Raw genomic sequence first — 22,556 nt, forward strand, 5'->3', positions numbered from 1 at the left:
GTTTAAAAAATGTCACTTCCGGTATTGTTTGATAATTTACTTGACACTAATTCCAAAAATATATAGTTCTATATACTTTTACATTAATTTAGTACAATAAATAGCTACTTCCGGTTTACAAAAGGTCACTTCCGGTTGGCTTTTTCAAGGTCAAATAGCTTGCAACCTAATGCAATAAGTCCCATGGCTTTATCATGTATATATATGAGGTAAAAGCAAAGGTCAATATATAGAACGTCGAATCAACCTTTGACCTTGACCCCAATTTCAAGGTCATGAAACAAGGGCTTCAAATCAAAATACCTTAGGTCTCAATTATATATGATGAATGAGTTATATCACCATATGTGTAATTTTGAATATGATAGGGGAGAAAACTCCCATTAAATGTCTCCGTACCCTTTCAACTGAAATTTACGTGTTACAACATGTCGCAACTAACAATTCTGTAAAAAAAATTGTTGATATCTTATAAGATTTCTGAAAATTAGTGATAACAAGCAAAAAACAAAATGTTTTACATGACCTTGACCTTTAACCTTGACCTCATTTTCATTTTTATGGACCAAAGACCTCATATCAAAAGACCCTAGGCCTCTATCACTTATGGTTTTCCAGTTACAAATACATTTCACATATATCAAATACAAAAGGGGAAATAACTCTCATATGGAGTCTTCGTAAAGCTTCGGTCTAAATAAAACCTAACATCCTGAGGATATAACGAGCAATTTGGAAAAATAAATTTGTCGCTTTCTTTTACGGTTGCGGAGGAGATCTCATAACAAGAAAAACAGTGTTTGGGGAGATAATTCTTACAAAGAAAAGTGTTCGGTTAAACAGGGTCAGTTTCAAAAGCATATAGACTGTATGATATCATATACCAAAAAACTAAGCGACATCTTTTGAAACAAAAATACACCGCAAGAAAAAAATTAGGCGGAAAAAAAAAAAAAAAAAAATAGAACATCAAATTAAACTTTGACCTTGACCCCAATTTAAAGGTCATGAAACAAGGGCCTCAAATCAAAAGACCCTAGGTCTCAATTATATAAGATGAATGAGTTATATCACCATACATGTTATTTTGAATATAAAAGGGGAGAAAACTCCCATGAAATGTCTCCGTACCCTTTCAACTCAAATTTACGTGTTACGACATGTCGCAACTAACAATTCTGTAGAAGTATTTTGTCGATATCTTATAAGATTTCTGAAAATTAGTGATAACAAGCCAAAATCAAAATTTTTAACATGACCTTGACCTTTGACCTTGACCTCATTTTCATTTTTATGGACCAAGGACCTCAAATCAAAAGACCCTAGGCCTCTATCACTTATGGTTTTCCAGTTACAAATACATTTCACATATATCAAATACAAAAGGGGAAATAACTCTCATATGGAGTCTTCGTAAAGCTTCGGTCCAAATAAAACCTAACATCCTGAGGATATAACGAGCAATTTGGAAAAAAAAATTTGTCGCTTTCTTTTACGGTTGTGGAGGAGATCTCATAACAAGAAAAACAGTGTTTGGGGAGATAACTCTTACAAAGAAAAATGTTCGGTTAAACAGGGTCAGTTTCAAAAGCGTATAGACTGTATGATATCATATACCAAAAAACTAAGCGACAACTTTTGAAACAAAAATACACCGCAAGAAAAAAATTAGGCGGAAGAAAAAACAAAATAATCAGAAGAAAACCAATAAGTCTTTCCACGGAAAGGTGGAAAGACCTAATTAATTGCTCTAGATAAAGTGCTTATTTTCTTGATGCAATGGCCTGAGACACACTCTTTATTATAGTCATCAACTAGTTACATGTTTTCCTTGTATTTAATCAAGTGATCAATCAACAAATCATACCACTAAAGCATTATTGTTTCTCAACATTAGTTTTGGTTTGACATTAAAATAAGGAGGCTTAAATCCACATATCTATTGGGAGGAATATAACGTACTAATGATATTTGAACTTATTTCCATCACGATATTTAGCATCAGAATTGCACTTATTTAACAGTCAAAAATAATGTTTTTTTCAAGTCATGTGTCACATGAAAACTTAAATTGCTAGAGAAAAATCACAGATAATGTTTAGCATGTGTTTTTATAATTAAAATTAAAATTCTAATAACCACATTTTTTTCAGATTTAAATTTTAAATTAATTCCCAATACTTTTAAAAACACAAGTATTAACAAAATAAAATATTTACATCTGATATACTGAATAATACATTAGAGACCTTTCACTTTTAATCTCCTTCCTTTTTCTGCTTCATCTCAAGCAAATAATTATCTCCATTCTCAAAACGGTGATGATATTTCCACATTCTCCACATCTTTCTTAATACAGAAATCTTCAGTGATCGCATTTTTAGAAGATCTTTCCAACAAATTAATGCACAGCGTATCTCAACGACATGATACCATTTGAGTGAAATAGTAGCTGTTGCCTTCTTAAAGATTATTTCCAACTGAAAACGGTTCCTTTCTAATCTGTTACGAACATGATCCAATCAAACCTAATTTTTCCACAGCTGTTATGACAGTGATATCTATCCAAAAAAACAGTAGCCGTAATTCCCATCATCAATACACTTGAAGCAAATATTTCAAAATTAAAAAAATAGAAAAAGAAAACCAAACACAAAAAATTTCTTTTATTAAAAACTTTAACTGAATTGTAAATTTCATGTAAAAATAACACAATGTAAAATGTCCAAAACAAAAATAATATAAAATAAAAATATAAAAAAATCGAAAATATCTATCTCAATCTCTCTGATTTTGAAATTCATCTTAAAATTGTTATGGAAGCTCGGAGTCTAAACAAGTTACATTTCTGGACTGAAACTGTTTCAAAATATCTTAACCATTCAAAAGTTAAGAAATCCAATAAGCAATTAGTAAAATCCTCTTGAATGGACTGGCTTCAGAAAGTAGTATACATCTCCATTATCCCCTTGGCTGTACCCTCTATAGCATTAACAACATAAGAAAGTTCTATGGCTTTGGGTGAAACATCTTTCTCCTGTGACCTTCACTAACATGAGATCTGGTTATTCCTGAGGAAACTTTGTGATATATGAGACCTGGTAATTCCATTTCTATATATAAACTTCAAACGTCATTGAAAAATGAGAGGAGGGACTTTTTATAGCACTAAATGGCACCATCAGAAAATGACAAAAGTTCTTCTGAACTTCTATCATCAGTTCTTTTAATATGCGTAAACTTTAAAAACTGGATTTCCCCTTTAATACAAACAGTTCTCAATATTGCGATATAAAAATGGCATAATATATAGCACCTCAAGTCTTTTCAACTTCTGGATAAACATGAAAATAGGAAAGAAAAGCAGCTAACTCCTTCATTTTGACATACAAGAACCAAGACTTTGCCAGAAAGCAGCTTTTTTGAAAACATATTTTTATACATATTATAATTTCGCCTTTTTCCTTATATTCTCATTTTTTTAACAGGCTTTTCTTTAACTTCCTTTGAATTTCTGCCTTTTCCTTAACTTCCAATTTTCTTTAAAAAAGCAAACTTTCTCTGCATATATTTAATAACAGTGGTGGTCTTTTCCATGAAATTTCTGTTGCTGGACTCCATTTCTTGAACTTTATCTTCTTCTTTTAACTTCTGATAAGACTTCACAAAATAACCCTGTAACTTAAAAAGATGGATTAAATACCAAAGGGACTGGTAATGTGTCCCTTGATGCCCTCTGACTGGTCAACCATTTACCATTTCCAACATACTAACCTTTGACCCAGTTGGAGAATCCAGTTTGCGTCTTTTTACATCTACAAAGATATCAGATACAAATCTTAAAATTCTTTTAATTAATTTTCCTATAAACTTTTAACTAGATTCAGTAACATTTGTAGTAAGTAAGTAGATTTTGCATAAATTCATGATTTTAAAATACATAAACTCTTTTGAATATCCTGAGAGTTTTGAAAATCTATAACTCTGAATATTGCGAGTTCTAAATAGCAGCATCTATATTTTTTTTTTGTACTTTTCTCAGTTTATTGTGAGAATTAAAGTATATCATGATAATTTTCTGGACCATATGAGTACAAGGAACTGGTCATGAATATATATGCATAAGGTCCAAGAGAAGCAGGACTCAAATTTAATATCGAATGATCAATCTCTCAACCATATTCAGTAATGAAATTGTGCTAATATGATATAAATCTAAAACCAACATTCACTTGTACACTGAGCCAAATTTTTAAAGTACTAGCACAAAAGGTTACTGTTTCAAGATGCAGTGTAATTAGCATCTACATAAATTTTAACTATATTGTGTGGTCCATGACCAAAATTTCAAATTAGTTTGTAAAAACATTTTAAAAATTCAACTGTGATGTTTTGTAAAAATGTTTACCTCTTTCATCAGAATGACATTTGCTTATCTCTGGACTATGATGTGTATGGCTTGATGACTTCTCCACCCTGTGTACTTCCTTCTCCCTTCCTTCTGGCTCCTTGTGATCATGGTCTGGTGTGTAGGATCTCTTTAAAGTCTTGTCATGTTTTTCTTGGCGCTCCTTCTCTCTTCTATCTTTATGGTCTTCTTTTGCCTTAGTTTCTCTTGGAGAATCATGTCTCTCTTCTTTTACAACTGTATCTGATACATCTTTGTGCTTACTTTCCTTTGCTCTTTTATCTTCCTTACTGGACTTATCTTTCTTGTCCTCTTTGTTCTTTTTCTCTTCTTTGTCTCTATTCTTTTCTTTCTTTTCTTCCTTATTTTTCTCTTTTTTCTCCTCTTTAAGTTTTTCTTTCTTTTCTACTTTCTCTTTGCTGCTATCTTTTTCCTTGGATGTTCTAAAAAAAAAAATACCAGCTAAATTCCATATCTAAAATGACTTTGAACTAAGTGAGTTTCATAAATTCTATGAAGGTTTGTTAAAGGTATTAATGTCTAGATAAGGCTATGTGTCCATATGACACCTTTAACATTAACAACTTTAACATTCAAACTATGCCAATGCTGAAGTAACATGGCCAAGTAACTTCTGAGGTAAAAGTGCAAATAAAACTGCATACCAAATATTATTGTCCTACCACTAGTTGTTCTCTTAAACTGATCTAACCACAATCTGACATATAAATTAAGCAAAGTTTTAAAGTCAATAGACCATGACTGAGGGGATGGGGCCAAAAAATCACCATGGAAATGAGATGTGCCAATGCTGATACCACTAGTGGTACCCCTTAAACTGACCTAATCACAAACTAAGTCTTGCTTTTTCAACTTCGTAGAGGCGAGATTAAAGTGACATCTATATCCTAAAATATTAATAACTTCTTTATCACATTTTTAATACATAAAAAACCCATTGTATATTATTTTTCTTTCTTCTGATATAACAATGTGAGATCTTCAAATTTGCGTTTGAAAATTTTTATTCTTCCCTCAGCGGTATTCGAACCCTTGCCCTTGCGCGCTAGACCACTTGACTACCTAGGCTACATGAAATATAGCTTTCGGTGGGAAATGTAATGCCTTTCCTTGTCAGCTTTATCTAGGGTTGTAACACAGTACATGATGTATAGTGGCAAGTAGATGGTGTACCTTTCAGATCAGCTATTTTGTCTGTCGTAAAGGATGATAATATTAATTACCATGCAGCCACATCAAATTTAAATTATATATATATATATTCCCTTCAAAATACCTGAAACCCCAACTTTGACCTGATATAGGAGTAACTAACAGACACAAAATGGAAAACATATCGCTACTGTACAATGGTAGGGCACACATAAAACTTTCACCACAGACAGGATCATAATGCTAAAGAAAAAAAAGAAGGAATGTAGGATTGCTATGTCTAACTTAGTTGTTAAAACCTTTCATCGCACATAAGAAAATTACTGAAACTTACCCAAGCAAGTGTAAGTAAACCAAATATCAATATGCCCCATGACATTCCTCACAGGCAAGATAATTACTATAATGTACCCAAGGTTGTGTATGTAAACCAAATATCAATATGCCCTATGACATTCCTCACAGGCAAGACAGAAATATAAACAGCTACTAACCCGTTAACTAGTTCCTTCTTGTCATCATTCTTTTTCTCTGTTTTAACTTTTACATCAGTCTTCACCTCCTTTTTCTCATTCACTTTTTTTTCCTTTGGATCTTTAGAATCTTTGTTATCTTTTAACTTGACTGTAAAAACAAACAAGTTCTTTTACTGCAATGTTCGACAATATATCAAAGGTTTAATAACAGTTCGACTTGAAACAGTCCAATTTTCATATCTGTGTTATAAAGCCATAGGTTTCACAAGTTGATAGTGTCTGGTGTTAAAACCTTCTTATGTCATATTTCTTTAACTGTTCAAATCAAACTGGAAACACAGCCTTTCTCACTTTTCCTGGTCTGCTAGATTTGCTTATGTGTCAAGTATATGATCTGCTGTTTTACATGACTTGTTTATATCAGGGTAACTAAATTATTTATAGAACAGAGCTTATTTCACCCATAAATAGAAAATTAATATATGATTTGAAATTTTTCCTGATAATCAAATAGCTGAAGTGAACAGCTACTGACTGATGATGGGTGTTTTATTTCCAGCAACAAATAGTATAGCCAAGATTATAACATGCTAATATTGTATGATTATATAATGCTATGTACTAGACCAAATGGTGCAGTCAACTTTTTATGAGCTAGCTTACAAGGCATCGTTCCACTAAGCTATGAGCTGACCATTTTTTTTTCGTCCTTCTAAATACTGAGTGCATACCATACATGCAGCAAAATCCAATTTAAGTAATTGGTTTGACTCATTCTGGCATCAAACCCCATGAAACAACTGACAGATCAATATACTTTGATAGTACCCATCACAAGAACTAAAAATAATGAATACCTTCATTTTGTTTGCCTGATTTAGCCTCATCCCCTGCTTTCCTGGTAGGTGTAGCCATCCCACCTTTAGCTGCCTGAACTTTGGCTTGAGCTTTATTCTACAAATTAACAATTCCATCCTTTACTATCATTAATTTTAAATTATTTCTAAATAAATGGGGAATGTGTCCATGGGACACAGATGGTGCCCCCGCTTGCATATCATATAAAGTTATAAAGGGACATAACTGAAGAACAGTAAAAGTGACGCTACCCAAATTTGTACTTGATCTGAGTTTTGTGGTAATAAGTATTGTGTATAAGTTTCATAAAATTTGGTTGAGGCAAACTTAAGTTAGAGAACGGAAACAAAAAATTCAACAATTTTTCCATTTGTTTAAGGGCATAACTCTAGAACAATAAAAGTGACACACCGCCAAAATTCAAACTTGATCTGTATTTTGTGGTAATAAGCATTGTGTATAAGTTTCATAGCATTTGGTTGAGGCAAACTAAAGTTAGAGAACGGAAACGAAAATTTCATCAATTTTTCCATTTGTAAAGGTATAGAACCACTAATTCAGGCCCGGTCGGAAAGAACATACAAGAAAGTAGTACATATTTTAAACAAAATAGTTCCTACGCATAGCTGTATCTTTGTCAAGAGTGGGAATATTTGGGTAGTTTTAGTATCAAATGAAAGCTTGGGGACTTGGGATCACTGTAGAACCCTTGTTGAAAGTTTTATTTGAATAATAAAGAAGTATATGAAATTTTAATAGGAGGGCTCATTTGGCCTGTTGTTCAGATCAGAAGTTCCTGTTTTTGTACTATCAAACTTCCGGGAAACAGTACGCTCTAATATGCAATTAAAGGTATGTTGATTTTTTCAGCACAAGTCAGCATAAGGTACAGTTTTGACATGAAATAACTGCCACTTTATTTGAACTTCAGACAAAGTAGCCATTTATGCTTGAAATTGCAGAATTTAACATAGAAAGCAATGGGGCTATGAATTAGTGGTTTTATACCTATTACTAACAGGCATGTGAAATTCTATTTTTAGAAATCATACCCTTTACAGTGAAAATTGGTCACATTTGTTGTCAGAAATCATGTTACATTATTTTTTTTATGTAACAATTATGTTAGTGTCAAATTACAGCCCTCAAATTGCTACAATAAGGTAGTTTAGCCTTTTTTGGTCATTTAGCATGCACACAGTTAAGATTTTACCTGAAATTTAAATTTTTGGATTATCTAACACTGAAACCAATGAAACTTGTATATTATGACTAGTTTATAGTATAAATATTGTTTTTGGTCAAATTATCTAGTGAGTGTTCAAGTTTTATTGTGTTTCTTGGTGAATTATTTATTTCAAGGAAAATTGGTGTATACTTATATAGGAATTCCAAAATCTCTCTTGAAATGCATTTTATAACCATTTTAGCAAGTTGTCTAGCTTGGAGATACATAAATTGCTCTTGTTGATCCATGTTTATACATAAAAGTATGATTTTTTTACCAAATCACTCTCCTTTTCCAACATGTAGAAAAAAGGGGGGACAAAATTATCAATTATATTTTATGTTTGGACCACTGTATTTATATTCAAGGAAGAATTTCTGATAAAATTAAGACATATAGGTAAGAACACTGTTATTCGAGTAGATATTAACAAATCAGAACTGGTAAAAATTGAAAAAGTGTCATATCTGTCACTATTGGTATCCATATGTAGTTTTCTTTGTTTAACGCATATGTTACTACCAGTCCAATTTGAGCTTGAATTCAGTGATATAGTGTTTTGACAAAAGCTTTATGTGTTTTTCTATGCTAGAAATAGATCATAGAAGGAAATTAAGTCAAGCAGAAGTCAATATAACAAGTTTGGTGCTGTTATAGGTATAGAACCACTAATTCAGGCCCGGTCGGAAAGAACATACAAGAAAGTAGTACATATTTTAAACAAAATAGTTCCTACGCATAGCTGTATCTTTGTCAATAGTGGGAATATTTGGGTAGTTTTAGTATCAAATGAAAGCTTGGGGACTTGGGATCACTGTAGAACCCTTGTTGAAAGTTTTATTTGAATAATAAAGAAGTATATGAAATTTTAATAGGAGGGCTCATTTGGCCTGTTGTTCAGATCAGAAGTTCCTGTTTTTGTACTATCAAACTTCCGGGAACCAGTACGCTCTAATATGCAATTAAAGGTATGTTGATTTTTTCAGCACAAGTCAGCATAAGGTACAGTTTTGACATGAAATAACTGCCACTTTATTTGAACTTCAGACAAAGTAGCCATTTATGCTTGAAATTGCAGAATTTAACATAGAAAGCAATGGGGCTATGAATTAGTGGTTTTATACCTAAAGGGGCATACATTCTAGAACAGTTGAAGTGACGCCACCAAAATTCAAACTTGATTTGACCTGTTGATACTATTTGTAATGCTTTTTTGTTATTTAATGTTAACATGGATCTTGTCTATATACCAGCTTTAATTATTTGGAATTACTACAAATTTTCACTTCTTCGTACTATAAACATCAAAATTATTTCATTTCTCCTTAAATACTGTTCTTGCAACTGTACAGGAAGTTTTATCTAGCACCAATTGTATAGTTTTATTGTTGATTTTCACCCCATGTGTACCAAGTGTTAGATTAGTTTTTTTGATATTAAAGAAATTTCTTGGTATTCCTAAATGGAAGATTTTATACACACAGAAGAAGAAATATAGTTAACTACAAAATTATTTTCATTTACCTGTGTATAATATGACGCAGGTTTTTTCAAAAGTGATGATTTTCTAAAAATTGATTAACATTTCACAGTGGTATCATATTTTAACTTTGTTTAAATCTGTTTATTTACTTTTGACCTTAATTATTTATCCCTTATAATTTTTATTAACTATGTATTTGCATTCAGGTATCACAGATCAAATTTATTCGTTCATTGTGTGTTAATTTACGTTTTTTGATTGAGTTAAGCCTTCCAATTGATATTTTATAGTGTGTCTTTCTATGTTGTGATGTTATACTATTGTTTCAGAAAAGAGAGAAGGTTTGGTACCATTAAAACGTTTAATCCCACTGCAAATATTTGCACCTACAAGTCAGGAATCTGATGTACAGTAGTTGTTGGCTGTTTATGTAGTTCATACGTGTTTCTCGTTTCTCGTTTTTGTATAGATTGGACCGTTGGTTTTCCCTTTTGAATGGTTTTACACTAGTAATTTTGCGGGCCCTTTATAGCTTGCTGTTCGGTGTGAGCCAATGCTCCGTGTTGAAGGTAGTACCTTGACCTATAATGGTTTACTTTTATAAATTGTTACTTGGATGGAGAGTTCATACCACATCTTCCTATATCTATTGATCTGTATTTTGTGGTAATAAGCATTGTGTATAAGTATAACATTTGGTTCAGGCAAACTAAAGTTAGAGAACGGAAACAAAAAATTCAGCCATTTTTATGTTTATAAAGGTGCATAACTCATGAACAGTAAAAGTGACGCCACCAAATTTCGAACTTGATCTGTGTTTTGTGGTAATAAGTATTGTGTATAAGTTTTATAACATTTAGTTGAGGCAAACTAAAGTTAGAGAATGGAAACCAATTTTGGGGATGTACACGACGGATGGGACAGACAGATGGGATGGACAAGGGTAAAACTTCATGCCCCCTCTACTACGGTAGGGGCATAAAAATGTCCACAAAATTTGTCTTTTCTTTCCAGTACAACAGCATTTACTTCCTAGTCAATGTTATCTTTTTTTAGAATAGCACCTGTAACTGGTTAAACACAAATCAAATTGATATCAAACTAACTGACATAAAAAGCAGTAGTAATTTTGCAAGCACTCGTAATTTTCACCATTTACAGAACGATTTTCGAAATGACGAAAATATTTCTGATCAATTTCGTCACTTAAATTTGTAAAAGTAAAATAAAAAATTTCACCTGGTGACAAGTTTATGACAAGTTTACAACCCCTAGCTATTAAATTGATACAACAGATATCATAACTTATTGTTACAGGTAATTCGCTTATCCGATGGGTCATTAATGATCATCAAAATTAATTCATACAAATAGAATCAGTCAGTCAGCATTTGGTCATTTCGTATGAAATTGTTCATACCACACATTTACTGTACTTTCATGATGAAAATGTAATTGACAAAAAGACAAAGAACTTATTCAAAAACATCATTTTTCTTGAATTCCGTTAAAACGTTAAATTCAGACGTATTTGGTCTTTGATTACTGTCAACTAGATAGTGAATAACAAAACAGGCAGCCGTTAATTGAATGTGATTCTTCTGTTTATAATACTCTGAAGAGTAGGAGCATACTCAAATACAAGAAAGATAAATCATTATAGTTTTCCTAGTATTGAAATAACTACTCATGATCAGTTTACATACTTCTGACTTATAGGTTTAGGAGGTCTTTTGAGTTATGGTGCACATAAGGGGGTTGGGCAGGGGGAATTGGGTCATTATTTTCTGTATTTCTTTTTTTTAATACAAATTTTCTCTGTTCTGTATATTAAAGCACCAATTATTCAATTATTCTCTCTTCTTCATTTTTTGCCCATTTTACTTTTCTTTATATTTAATATTAACACATTTTCTCTATTCTGTAGCATATGTAGACCATAAGCAAATCAAAAGGACAGGAACATTGACCAATAGATTTATTATATCTAATAGTCCAATTAGTCCGTGTTATGAGACATGTATACAAATCAAAACAAAAACATACAACATGTATCTTTTGAAGAAATACAGCTGTTTTTTGTGTTTTAATCTAAATTGTTATATTTTATGTATACATGTATACTAATGAAATACTGAAAAAGAAAATATTCATGGTTTTGTTCATGTATTAAGCCCTATGCAATAAATACTCAAGAAGGTAGATTTTCTTATCACACAAAAGTGACTAAAGCCCTCAAAATCCTAGCTTAAACCCTGAAAAGCGGGATATAGGAATCAATGGACAGTTTACTTACATCTTTTTGATGAAACTCATTTTCTGCCACCCATGTTGTTTTCTTTCCTTTCAACAGACCTGAATACCTAGAAAATAATACCTATGTTAGTTAATAATTGTTCACTTTAATCATAAAATGGAAAGAAGTAACATTTGTTAATTTTACTCAGCCATATTTAGAGCTTAAAATAGTATAGACACCTGTCTATGTTGAAAGATCTCTAGATGTCTATGTTTTGATAAAATAAAATATGTACTAAAACTGTGCAAACATCATATTCTTGGCTACAACTTATTCATATAGGAAAATATCAGTCAGAAACCCCCCTCACTCTATTTTTTTAGTTTCAAAGACTTTTGAGAATGCTTTAATTGTCTTAACTTGTAAATTTTTGTTAAAGTGTAATATTGATAAATCTTTTTACAATCATTAGTATTTACTAAAACTGTATATAAAACTTTTTGGTAATGATTAGTATATGTATGTACTAAAACTGTTATATAAAACTGACTTATTACTATGATTTTAACAAAACTAATATAACTTTTGGTATAGTATTTTATGAGTAAATACAGTTCAATCCTCTGTATTGTCTTTGTATTGACCAATTTCTTTTTCCAATAACTATTGTTCATATGTTTGTTGAGGACCTCAGGGAAGATCAGTAATTGTAACTAACTGTGTTTACCCTCTTTAAATAAAGAATTTATTATTATTATTATTATTATTATTATTATTATGACATTACACCTCTAACATGTCTATGACACTTACCCAATAGCTAGGGCACATTACACCTCTAACATGTCTATGACACTTATCCCATAGCTAGGGCACATTACACCACCAACATGTATATGACACTTATCCCATAGCTAGGGCACATTACACCACTAACATGTCTATGACACTTATCCCATAGCTAGGGCACATTACACCACTAACATGTCTATGACACTTATCCCATAGCTAGGGCACATTACACCACCAACATGTCTATGACACTTATCCCATAGCTAGGGCACATTACACCTCTAACATGTCTATGACACTTACCCCATAGCTAGGGCACATTACACCTCTATCATGTCTATGACACTTATCCCATAGCTAGGGCACATTACACCTCTAACATGTCTATGACACTTACCTCATAGCTAGGGCACATTACACCTCTAACATGTCTATGACACTTACCCCATAGCTAAGGCATAGATATCAGGTCTTTTCTCTTTCTCATCTTGTCTTAGTCTATCTACCCTCCTTTCCAAAGCCTGACCAAACTGTGTGATCTTAGGATAATTTGGTAATATCTTGGTGAGTACTATCAATGCATTGCGTATTTGTATATAGTTCCCACTTTCAAGACATGCTACCATAGCTTTTGTAATTCTGAAATGCCATTTGTGACAAACATGGCGATAATTTTCAAAGTCTAACTGATCAGCTTTATTTACACTGTCAGCCCCTTTTCTGAACACTGTTACAAATCCTGGGTAACTGGCACACTCCTAAAACATAACAAACATTATTTTCATTGAATAAATACCAAAAGGATTTTTTTTCATCATGGCCCTAAAATCAATGTAATAAGATATATTACAATGAATAACCTATTTCGAAGAAAAAAAATCATTACCGAACTACTCAAACAATTCACTCATCCACTATGTGCATTCATGCATTGATGTGTTGTTCAGTCATAAATATTTTCCAAAGTTCAATTTCTTGGATAAGTTTTAACATAATTATTTATTTCCTTTAAACACATTTATAAATTTGAACAGTTTCATTTCATACTTTTATGGCGGAGAAAACATTATAAATATAAATTTCATACAAGAGATAAAATAAAACCTTATTAGTTGTTTTACAGTAATCTTTTAAACATGTGGAAAGTATCTGTCATTTTAAGAACATTTTGTGAAAGGGGTCTATCTTCATAAAGATAGTTTCCAACATGGTTGGCTGAGAGACCAATTTGACCCTTTTCTAAGAGTCTGCTTATTAATTACTGAGACCATAGACTTCCCATATTTTCAACACATGTCATTAATTTAACTTTTAACATCATCTTAGAAGAGTGTAGCCATAATACTAAACTTCAAATGATTTTACAATTTATGAGAAGTAAAACAAATTGTCAGTCTAAGTTCACTGATAGAAACAAAAGTGCACACGCTGAAATGTCTCACCTGCTTCACTGAACATTGATTTTATGTTGAAAGTCTTAAAGATAAAGGTTTTACTAAAAGCATTACAGAAACTTAACATTTTAAATAAATGGGGAATGTGTCCATGGGACACAGATGATGCCCCGCTTGCATAAAACATTATAAAGGGCCCTTTATAGCTAACTATTCTGTGTGAGCCAAGGCTCCATGTTGTAGGCTGTACTTTGACCTATAACGGTTTACTTTTACAAATTGTGACTTGGAAGGAGAGTTGTCTCATTGGCACTCATACCACATCTTCTTATATCTAATAACTCAAGAACGGTAAAAGTGACGCTACCAAAATTCTAATTTGATCTGTGTTTTGAGGTAATAAACATTGTGTATAAGATTCATAACATTTAGGTGAGGCAAACTAAAGTTAGAGAACAGAAACGAAAAATTCAGCAATTTTTCAATTTGTACAGGGGCATAACTCTAGAATGGTAACAGTGACATCACCAAAATTCAAACTTGATCTGTTTTGTGGTAATAAGCATTTGGTTACGGCAAACTTAAGTAAGAGAAAGGAAACTAAAAATTCTACATTTTTTTCCATTTGTAGAGGGGCACAACTCTAGAATGGTAAAAATGACGCCACCAAAATTCAAATTTGATTTGTGTTTTGTGGTAATAAGCATTGTGTATAAGTTTCATAACATTTGGTTGAGGCAAACTAAAGTTAAAAATTCAGCAATTTTCCCATTTGTAAAGGGGCATAACTCTAGAATGGTAAAACTGATGCCACCAAAATTCAAACTTGATCTGTGTTTTGTGGTAATAAGCATTGTGTATAAGTTTCAACATATTTGGTTGAGGCAAACTAAGGCAAACTAAAATTAGAGAAGGGAAACTTAAAATTAAGCAATTTTTCCATTTGTAAAGGGGCATAACTCTAGAATGGTAAAAGTGACACCAACAAAATTCAACCTCCATCTGTGTTTTGTGGTAATAAGCATTGTGTATAAGTTTTATAACAATAGGTTGAGGCAAACTAAAGTTAGAGTACGGAAACCATTTTGGGGACGTATGTACGGACATACAGACGGACAAGGGTAAAACTTAATGCCCCCTCTGCAACAGCGGGGGCAAAAAAATCTATGACAATGAGGTCAAGGTCAGATAAATTGTGTCGTCAGACAGACATATACACCATACAATTTTTTTATACACCAAATATAGTTGACCTATTGTGTATGCTAATTGAAAAAGACCAAAACACAAAAACTTAACATTGACCAATGAACCATAAATATGAGGTCAAGGTCAGATGATACCTGCCAGACAGACATGTACACCTCACAATTATTCCATACACCAAATATAACTAACCTAATGCTATTAGTTTTTGAAAAACAGACCAAAACACAATAAATTGCTTCGCCGTGTGCAGCTGGATACGACCGCAGAGGTCCAACCCTGAACAGTTGGGGCAAAAATGGACACAATATTCGCGTTTGATACAGGTCTGAATTTGGATTATAATTAAATATTTGACACATAATAGGTTTCTGACACAGAATAACTGTAGTCGAAGAACTTAGAATTGGTTATATGATTTGAATTTATATTCAATTTTTTGCTTTTGTGCAATACACTTTGCTGTTGCGAATTGACCCCCCCTCCCCCACATAAAAAAAAAAATGTACCCCCCCCCTTTTTTTTTTGCTTATGAGCAATACACTATGCTGTTGCGTATTGACACCCCCCTTTCCCTCAAGATATGGTCATAATCTCAATTCAAATTTCCAATGGAGTTTGCAACCATAATTTAAAAACATCATAAAAGTCTTAAAATAGAAAATGACATACATAATCATGGCTAAAATTAATATTCCTTAATAGTAACTTCTAAAAATAAATTGACAGCTAATCATCTCAAGACAATACAACATTTCTTAATACATAATTTAAAAGCAGTGTAAGGGAGGTAATCAAAACATTGTTTGGATTACCTCCCTTACACTGCTTTTAAATTGTCTTAAGTAATTGTCCATTAACCAGAAAACCCTTGTTTTCCCCCCTTTTTTGCCCCCAATTCCTAAACGGTTTGAGCCATAACCCCCCCAAAGCAAATCCTAACCATCCCTTTGTGGTATGGAAACTTGTGGTATAATTTCAGAGAGATCCATACACCGTTCCACAAATTATTTTCTGGAAACTAGAAAAATGCTTATTCAGGCCCCTTTTTGGGCCTTAATTCCTAAACTGTTAGGACCATAACCCCCAAAATCAATCCCAATCTTCCTTTTGTGGTTATAAACCATGTGTATAAATTTCATAGATTTCTATCTAATTATACTAAAGTAATTGTCTGGAAACCAACTGTCTTCGGACGACGATGACGACGATGACGTGATACCAGTTTACGACCACAAAATATTTTGTGGTCGTATAAAATAAAAACTTAACATTGACCATTGAACCATAAAAATTAGGTCAAGGTCAGATGATACCTTCCAGACAGACATGTATACCTTACAATCATTCCATACACCAAATACTTACTGCTTATAGGATTTGAGAAATGGAACTAATCACGTAACTTTAACCTTGATCACTGATACATTAAATGAGGTTGAGGTCAGGTGAACTCTGTCTAACGGACATGTAAACGTTGTAAGGAACCATATACCAAATACAGTTATCCTATTACTCATAATAAGTGAGAAATTCACATGACAAAAAACTGTAATTTTTTTTCAAGCAGTCGCTGAACCATGAAAATGCGGTCAAGGACAATGGACATGCGATTGACAGAAACTTTGTAACATAAGGTATCTGCATACAAGATATGAAGCATCCAGGTCTTCTACCTTCTGAAATATAAAGCTTTATACAAATAGTTTACGCTGCCGCCGCCTCCGGATAGTAATACCTATGTCTCGCATACTGCAACAAAAGTTGCAGGCGAGACAAAAATTCTGTAAATACATTATTCAAAGTGCAGTACTTCACTGGTTTTATTATTGTTTGGTTGCTGTCTCATTCACATTCTTTTATTCATACTGGTATACTTTTACCTTTTCATAAATTTTCCTTTCACTATGCCATCTCATTATTGTGTCTAATGCAGCACACAGAAATCTACCATACCGATGAGCTTCATTCTCAGTACAGCTTGTCACAGTAAAAGTAATATCACAGAATATCTAGAATACATACATATATCTAGATTAATACCTGGTTTACTATTACCAACTAGTCTTAACAGCATTAAGTCTAATAAATATTTGTTTTAATTCTTAGAAAAAATGATTTTTTATAGAAAGTACAATATGTTTTACTTTACAACATATGGTCTAGATAGGCAATGGAGGAGGTTTCTGTGTACATTATACAACATATGGTCTAGATAGGCAATGGAGGAGGTTTCTGTGTACATTATACAACATATGGTCTAGAAAGGCAATGGAGGAGGTTTCTGTGTACATTATACAACATATGGTCTAGATAGGCAATGGAGGAGGTTTCTGTGTACATTATACCACATATGGTCTAGATAGGCAATGGAGGAGGTTTCTGTGTACATTATACAACATATGGTCTAGATAGGCAATGGAGGAGGTTTCTGTGTACATTATACAACATATGGTCTAGATAGGCAATGGAGGAGGTTTCTGTGTACATTATACAACATATGGTCTAGAAAGGCAATGGAGGAGGTTTCTGTGTACATTATACAACATATGGTCTAGATAGGCAATGGAGGAGGTTTCTGTGTACATTATACCACATATGGTCTAGATAGGCAATGGAGGAGGTTTCTGTGTACATTATACAACATATGGTCTAGATAGGCAATGGAGGAGGTTTCTGTGTACATTATACAACATATGGTCTAGATAGGCAATGGAGGAGGTTTCTGTGTACATTATACAACATATGGTCTAGATAGGCAATGGAGGAGGTTACTGTGTACATTATACAACATATGGTCTAGATAGGCAATGGGGGAGGTTTCTGTGTACATTAAAAACATATGGTCTAAATAGGCAATGGGGGAGGTGGCAATGGAGGAGGTTTCTGTGTACATTATACAACATATGGTCTAGATAGGCAATGGGGGAGGTTTCTGTATATAATGTACAACATATGGTCTAGATAGGCAATGGAGGAGGTTTCTGTGTACATTATACAACATATGGTCTAGATAGGCAATGGAGGAGGTTTCTGTGTACATTATACAACATATGGTCTAGATAGGCAATGGAAGAGGTTTCTGTGTACATTATATAACATATGGTCTAGATAGGCAATGGAGGAGGTTTCTGTGTACATTATACAACATATGGTCTAGATAGGCAATGGAGGAGGTTTCTGTGTACATTATACAACATATGGTCTAGATAGGCAATGGAGGAGGTTTCTGTGTACATTATACAACATATGGTCTAGATAGGCAATGGGGGAGGTTTCTGTATACATTATACAACATATGGTCTAGATAGGCAATGGAGGAGGTTTCTGTGTACATTATATAACATATGGTCTAGATAGGCAATGGAGGAGGTTTCTGTGTACATTATACAACATATGGTCTAGATAGGCAATGGAGGAGGTTTCTGTGTACATTATACAACATATGGTCTAGATAGGCAATGGAGGAGGTTTCTGTGTACATTATACAACATATGGTCTAGATAGGCAATGGAGGAGGTTTCTGTGTACATTATATAACATATGGTCTAGATAGGCAATGGAGGAGGTTTCTGTGTACATTATACAACATATGGTCTAGATAGGCAATGGAGGAGGTTTCTGTGTACATTATACAACATATGGTCTAGATAGGCAATGGGGGAGGTTTCTGTGTACATTATACAACATATGGTCTAGATAGGCAATAGGGGAGGTTTCTGTGTACATTGTACAATATATGGTCTAGATAGGCAATGGAGGAGGTTTCTGTGTACATTATACAACATATGGTCTAGATAGGCAATGGAGGAGGTTACTGTGTACATTATACAACATATGGTCTAGATAGGCAATGGGGGAGGTTTCTGTGTACATTATACAACATATGGTCTAGATAGGCAATGTGGGAGGTTTCTGTGTACATTAAAAACATATGGTCTAGATAGGCAATGGGGGAGGTGGCAATGGAGGAGGTTTCTGTGTACATTATACAACATATGGTCTAGATAGGCAATAGGGGAGGTTTCTGTGTACATTGTACAATATATGGTCTAGATAGGCAATGGAGGAGGTTTCTGTGTACATTATACAACATATGGTCTAGATAGGCAATGGAGGAGGTTTCTGTGTACATTATACAACATATGGTCTAGATAGGCAATGGAGGAGGTTTCTGTGTACATTATACAACATATGGTCTAGATAGGCAATGGAGGAGGTTTCTGTGTACATTATACAACATATGGTCTAGATAGGCAATGGAGGAGGTTTCTGTGTACATTATACAACATATGGTCTAGATAGGCAATGGAGGAGGTTTCTGTGTACATTATACAACATATGGTCTAGATAGGCAATGGAGGAGGTTACTGTGTACATTATACAACATATGGTCTAGATAGGCAATGGGGGAGGTTTCTGTGTACATTATACAACATATGGTCTAGATAGGCAATGGGGGAGGTTTCTGTGTACATTAAAAACATATGGTCTAGATAGGCAATGGGGGAGGTGGCAATGGAGGAGGTTTCTGTGTACATTATACAACATATGGTCTAGATAGGCAATGGGGGAGGTTTCTGTATATAATGTACAACATATGGTCTAGATAGGCAATGGAGGAGGTTTCTGTGTACATTATACAACATATGGTCTAGATAGGCAATGGAGGAGGTTTCTGTGTACATTATACAACATATGGTCTAGATAGGCAATGGAGGAGGTTTCTGTGTACATTATATAACATATGGTCTAGATAGGCAATGGAGGAGGTTTCTGTATTCATTATACAACATATGGTCTAGATAGGCAATGGAGGAGGTTTCTGTGTACATTATACAACATATGGTCTAGATAGGCAATGGAGGAGGTTTCTGTGTACATTATACAACATATGGTCTAGATAGGCAATGGAGGAGGTTTCTGTGTACATTATACAACATATGGTCTAGATAGGCAATGGGGGAGGTTTCTGTATACATTATACAACATATGGTCTAGATAGGCAATGGAGGAGGTTTCTGTGTACATTATACAACATATGGTCTAGATAGGCAATGGGGGAGGTGTCTGTATATAATGTACAACATATGGTCTAGATAGGCAATGGAAGAGGTTTCTGTGTACATTATACAACATATGGTCTAGATAGGCAATGGAGGAGGTTTCTGTGTACATTATACAACATATGGTCTAGATAGGCAATGGGATAGGTTTCTGAATATATCTGTAGGATAAGATTGGTTTGACACCACAACAATTTGTCTGCATCAACCAAGCCAGACTATCTGGACTGTGTTGCTCGTCTTGTGTATGTTTACATTCTCTGAGTAGGGTGTTGGTGTAGTCTGTTGTACTGTGTATGTTTATGTTCTGGGAGGAGTCAGGTGTTGGTAAAGTCTGTTGTACTGTGTATGTTTATGTTCTGGGAGGAGTCAGGTGTTGGTGTAGTCTGTTGTACTGTGTATGTTTACGTTCTGGGAGGAGTCAGGTGTTGGTGAAGTCTATTGTACTGTGTATGTTTATGTTCTGGGAGGAGTCAGGTAATGGTGTAGTCTGTTGTACTGTGTATGTTTATGTTCTGGGAGGAGTCAGGTGTTGGTGTAGTCTGTTGTACTGTGTATGTTTATGTTCTGGGAGGAGTCAGGTGTTGGTGTAGTCTGTTGTACTGTGTATGTTTATGTTCTGGGAGGAGTCAGGTGTTGGTGTAGTCTGTTGTACTGTGTATGTTTATGTTCTGGGAGGAGTCAGGTAATGGTGTAGTCTGTTGTACTGTGTATGTTTATGTTCTGGGAGGAGTCAGGTAATGGTGTAGTCTGTTGTACTGTGTATGTTTATGTTCTGGGAGGAGTCAGGTGTTGGTGTAGTCTGTTGTACTGTGTATGTTTATGTTCTGGGGAGAGTCAGGTGTTGGTGTAGTCTGTTGTACTGTGTATGTTTATGTTCTGGGAGGAGTCAGGTGTTGGTGTAGTCTGTTGTACTGTGTATGTTAATGTTCTGGGAGGAGTCAGGTGTTGGTGTAGTCTGTTGTACTGTGTATGTTTATGTTCTGGGAGGAGTCAGGTGTTGGTGTAGTCTGTTGTACTGTGTATGTTTATGTTCTGGGAGGAGTCAGGTGTTGGTGTAGTCTGTTGTACTGTGTATGTTTATGTTCTGGGAGGTGTCAGTTAATGGTGTAGTCTGTTGTACTGTGTATGTTAATGTTATGGGAGGAGTCAGGTGTTGGTGTAGTCTGTTGTACTGTGTATGTTTATGTTCTGGGAGGAGTCAGGTGTTGGTGTAGTCTGTTGTATTGTGTATGTTTATGTTCTGGGAGGTGTCAGTTAATGGTGTAGTCTGTTGTACTGTGTATGTTAATGTTCTTGGAGGAGTCAGGTGTTGGTGTAGTCTGTTGTACTGTGTATGTTAATGTTCTGGGAGGAGTCAGTTGATGGTGTAGTCTGTTGTACTGTGTATGTTAATGTTCTGGGAGGAGTCAGTTGATGGTGTAGTCTGTTGTACTGTGTATGTTAATGTTCTGGGAGGAGTCAGTTGATGGTGTAGTCTGTTGTACTGTGTATGTTAATGTTCTGGGAGGAGTCAGTTGATGGTGTAGTCTGTTGTACTGTGTATGTTAATGTTCTGGGAGGAGTCAGGTGTTGGTGTAGTCTGTTGTACTGTGTATGTTAATGTTCTGGGAGGAGTCAGGTGTTGGTGTAGTCTGTTGTACTGTGTATGTTTATGTTCTGGGAGGAGTCAGGTGTTGGTGTAGTCTGTTGTACTGTGTATGTTTATGTTCTGGGAGGAGTCAGGTGATGGTGTAGTCTGTTGTACTCTGCAATATTTTTGGTAATTTCTGTTCTCATTTTTTATGTATAATGCATAAATACAAATTATTCAAGAAAAATCAGAGGACTGGGAGATAAACATTTATGAAGGATCAGTAAAATTTAATTTAGTCCAGTAAATGCTAATATTTTAATCAGACTAAATGAATTTCACACAAATTATAAACAATTTTTTCAATAATGTTTCATATATGAATTAAAACAAAGCTTACTGTTTTACAATTGCTGTAAAATCTTACCCTATCATAACAGATGAGTGTAGAAAAGTTTGGAGTCTTTAAATCATGTAATATATGTATGAACTTGGCGCAGTATACTGCATCACTGGCAGTAAAACAACAGCGTGGAAAAATACATAGCTGTAGAAACTGAGTAATCGTCTCATTCTTTGTGGAACCTTCAACAGAAATGATAACCAACTTCCGTATTTGTGACTAAAAACTGAACACTTGTCTTCATTATAACTTTTCCA

The 22,556-nt window shown here is 34.0% G+C and overlaps 1 protein-coding gene and 1 long non-coding RNA gene across 53 annotated transcripts in view; one reads left to right on the forward strand and one right to left on the reverse strand.

Annotated features, from left to right (window-relative positions):
• The window catches only part of LOC127715725 (THO complex subunit 2-like), an 87,582-nt gene that overhangs the window by 21,682 nt on the left and 43,344 nt on the right, over positions 1 to 22,556 (reverse strand). For all 3 annotated transcript variants that reach the window (XM_052221888.1, XM_052221889.1, XM_052221887.1), the window contains exons 25-32: positions 22,324 to 22,481; positions 17,141 to 17,269; positions 13,102 to 13,415; positions 11,923 to 11,989; positions 6,915 to 7,011; positions 6,076 to 6,205; positions 4,409 to 4,851; positions 3,775 to 3,815 (exon numbers count right to left, since the gene is read on the reverse strand). In XM_052221888.1, the coding sequence (XP_052077848.1) occupies positions 3,775 to 3,815; positions 4,409 to 4,851; positions 6,076 to 6,205; positions 6,915 to 7,011; positions 11,923 to 11,989; positions 13,102 to 13,415; positions 17,141 to 17,269; positions 22,324 to 22,481 (1,379 nt within the window). The remainder of the gene's footprint in view (positions 1 to 3,774; positions 3,816 to 4,408; positions 4,852 to 6,075; positions 6,206 to 6,914; positions 7,012 to 11,922; positions 11,990 to 13,101; positions 13,416 to 17,140; positions 17,270 to 22,323; positions 22,482 to 22,556) is intronic.
• On the forward strand, positions 17,292 to 22,252 carry LOC127715727 (uncharacterized). Of its 50 annotated transcripts, none has more exons than XR_007988618.1 (11): positions 17,616 to 17,733; positions 18,336 to 18,776; positions 18,924 to 19,070; positions 19,232 to 19,623; positions 19,673 to 19,980; positions 20,373 to 20,644; positions 20,749 to 21,112; positions 21,165 to 21,417; positions 21,470 to 21,528; positions 21,841 to 21,892; positions 21,945 to 22,252. It is a non-coding gene; the product is annotated as an uncharacterized LOC127715727 (long non-coding RNA). The 50 variants fall into 50 exon arrangements; XR_007988621.1 differs by having other exon boundaries at positions 21,997 to 22,252; XR_007988591.1 differs by having other exon boundaries at positions 18,336 to 18,482; positions 18,581 to 18,776; positions 21,841 to 22,251.

The sequence above is a fragment of the Mytilus californianus genome, unplaced genomic scaffold (assembly GCF_021869535.1).
Source record: "Mytilus californianus isolate M0D057914Y unplaced genomic scaffold, xbMytCali1.0.p SCAF_9, whole genome shotgun sequence".
Classification (NCBI taxonomy): Eukaryota; Metazoa; Mollusca; class Bivalvia; order Mytilida; family Mytilidae; genus Mytilus; species Mytilus californianus.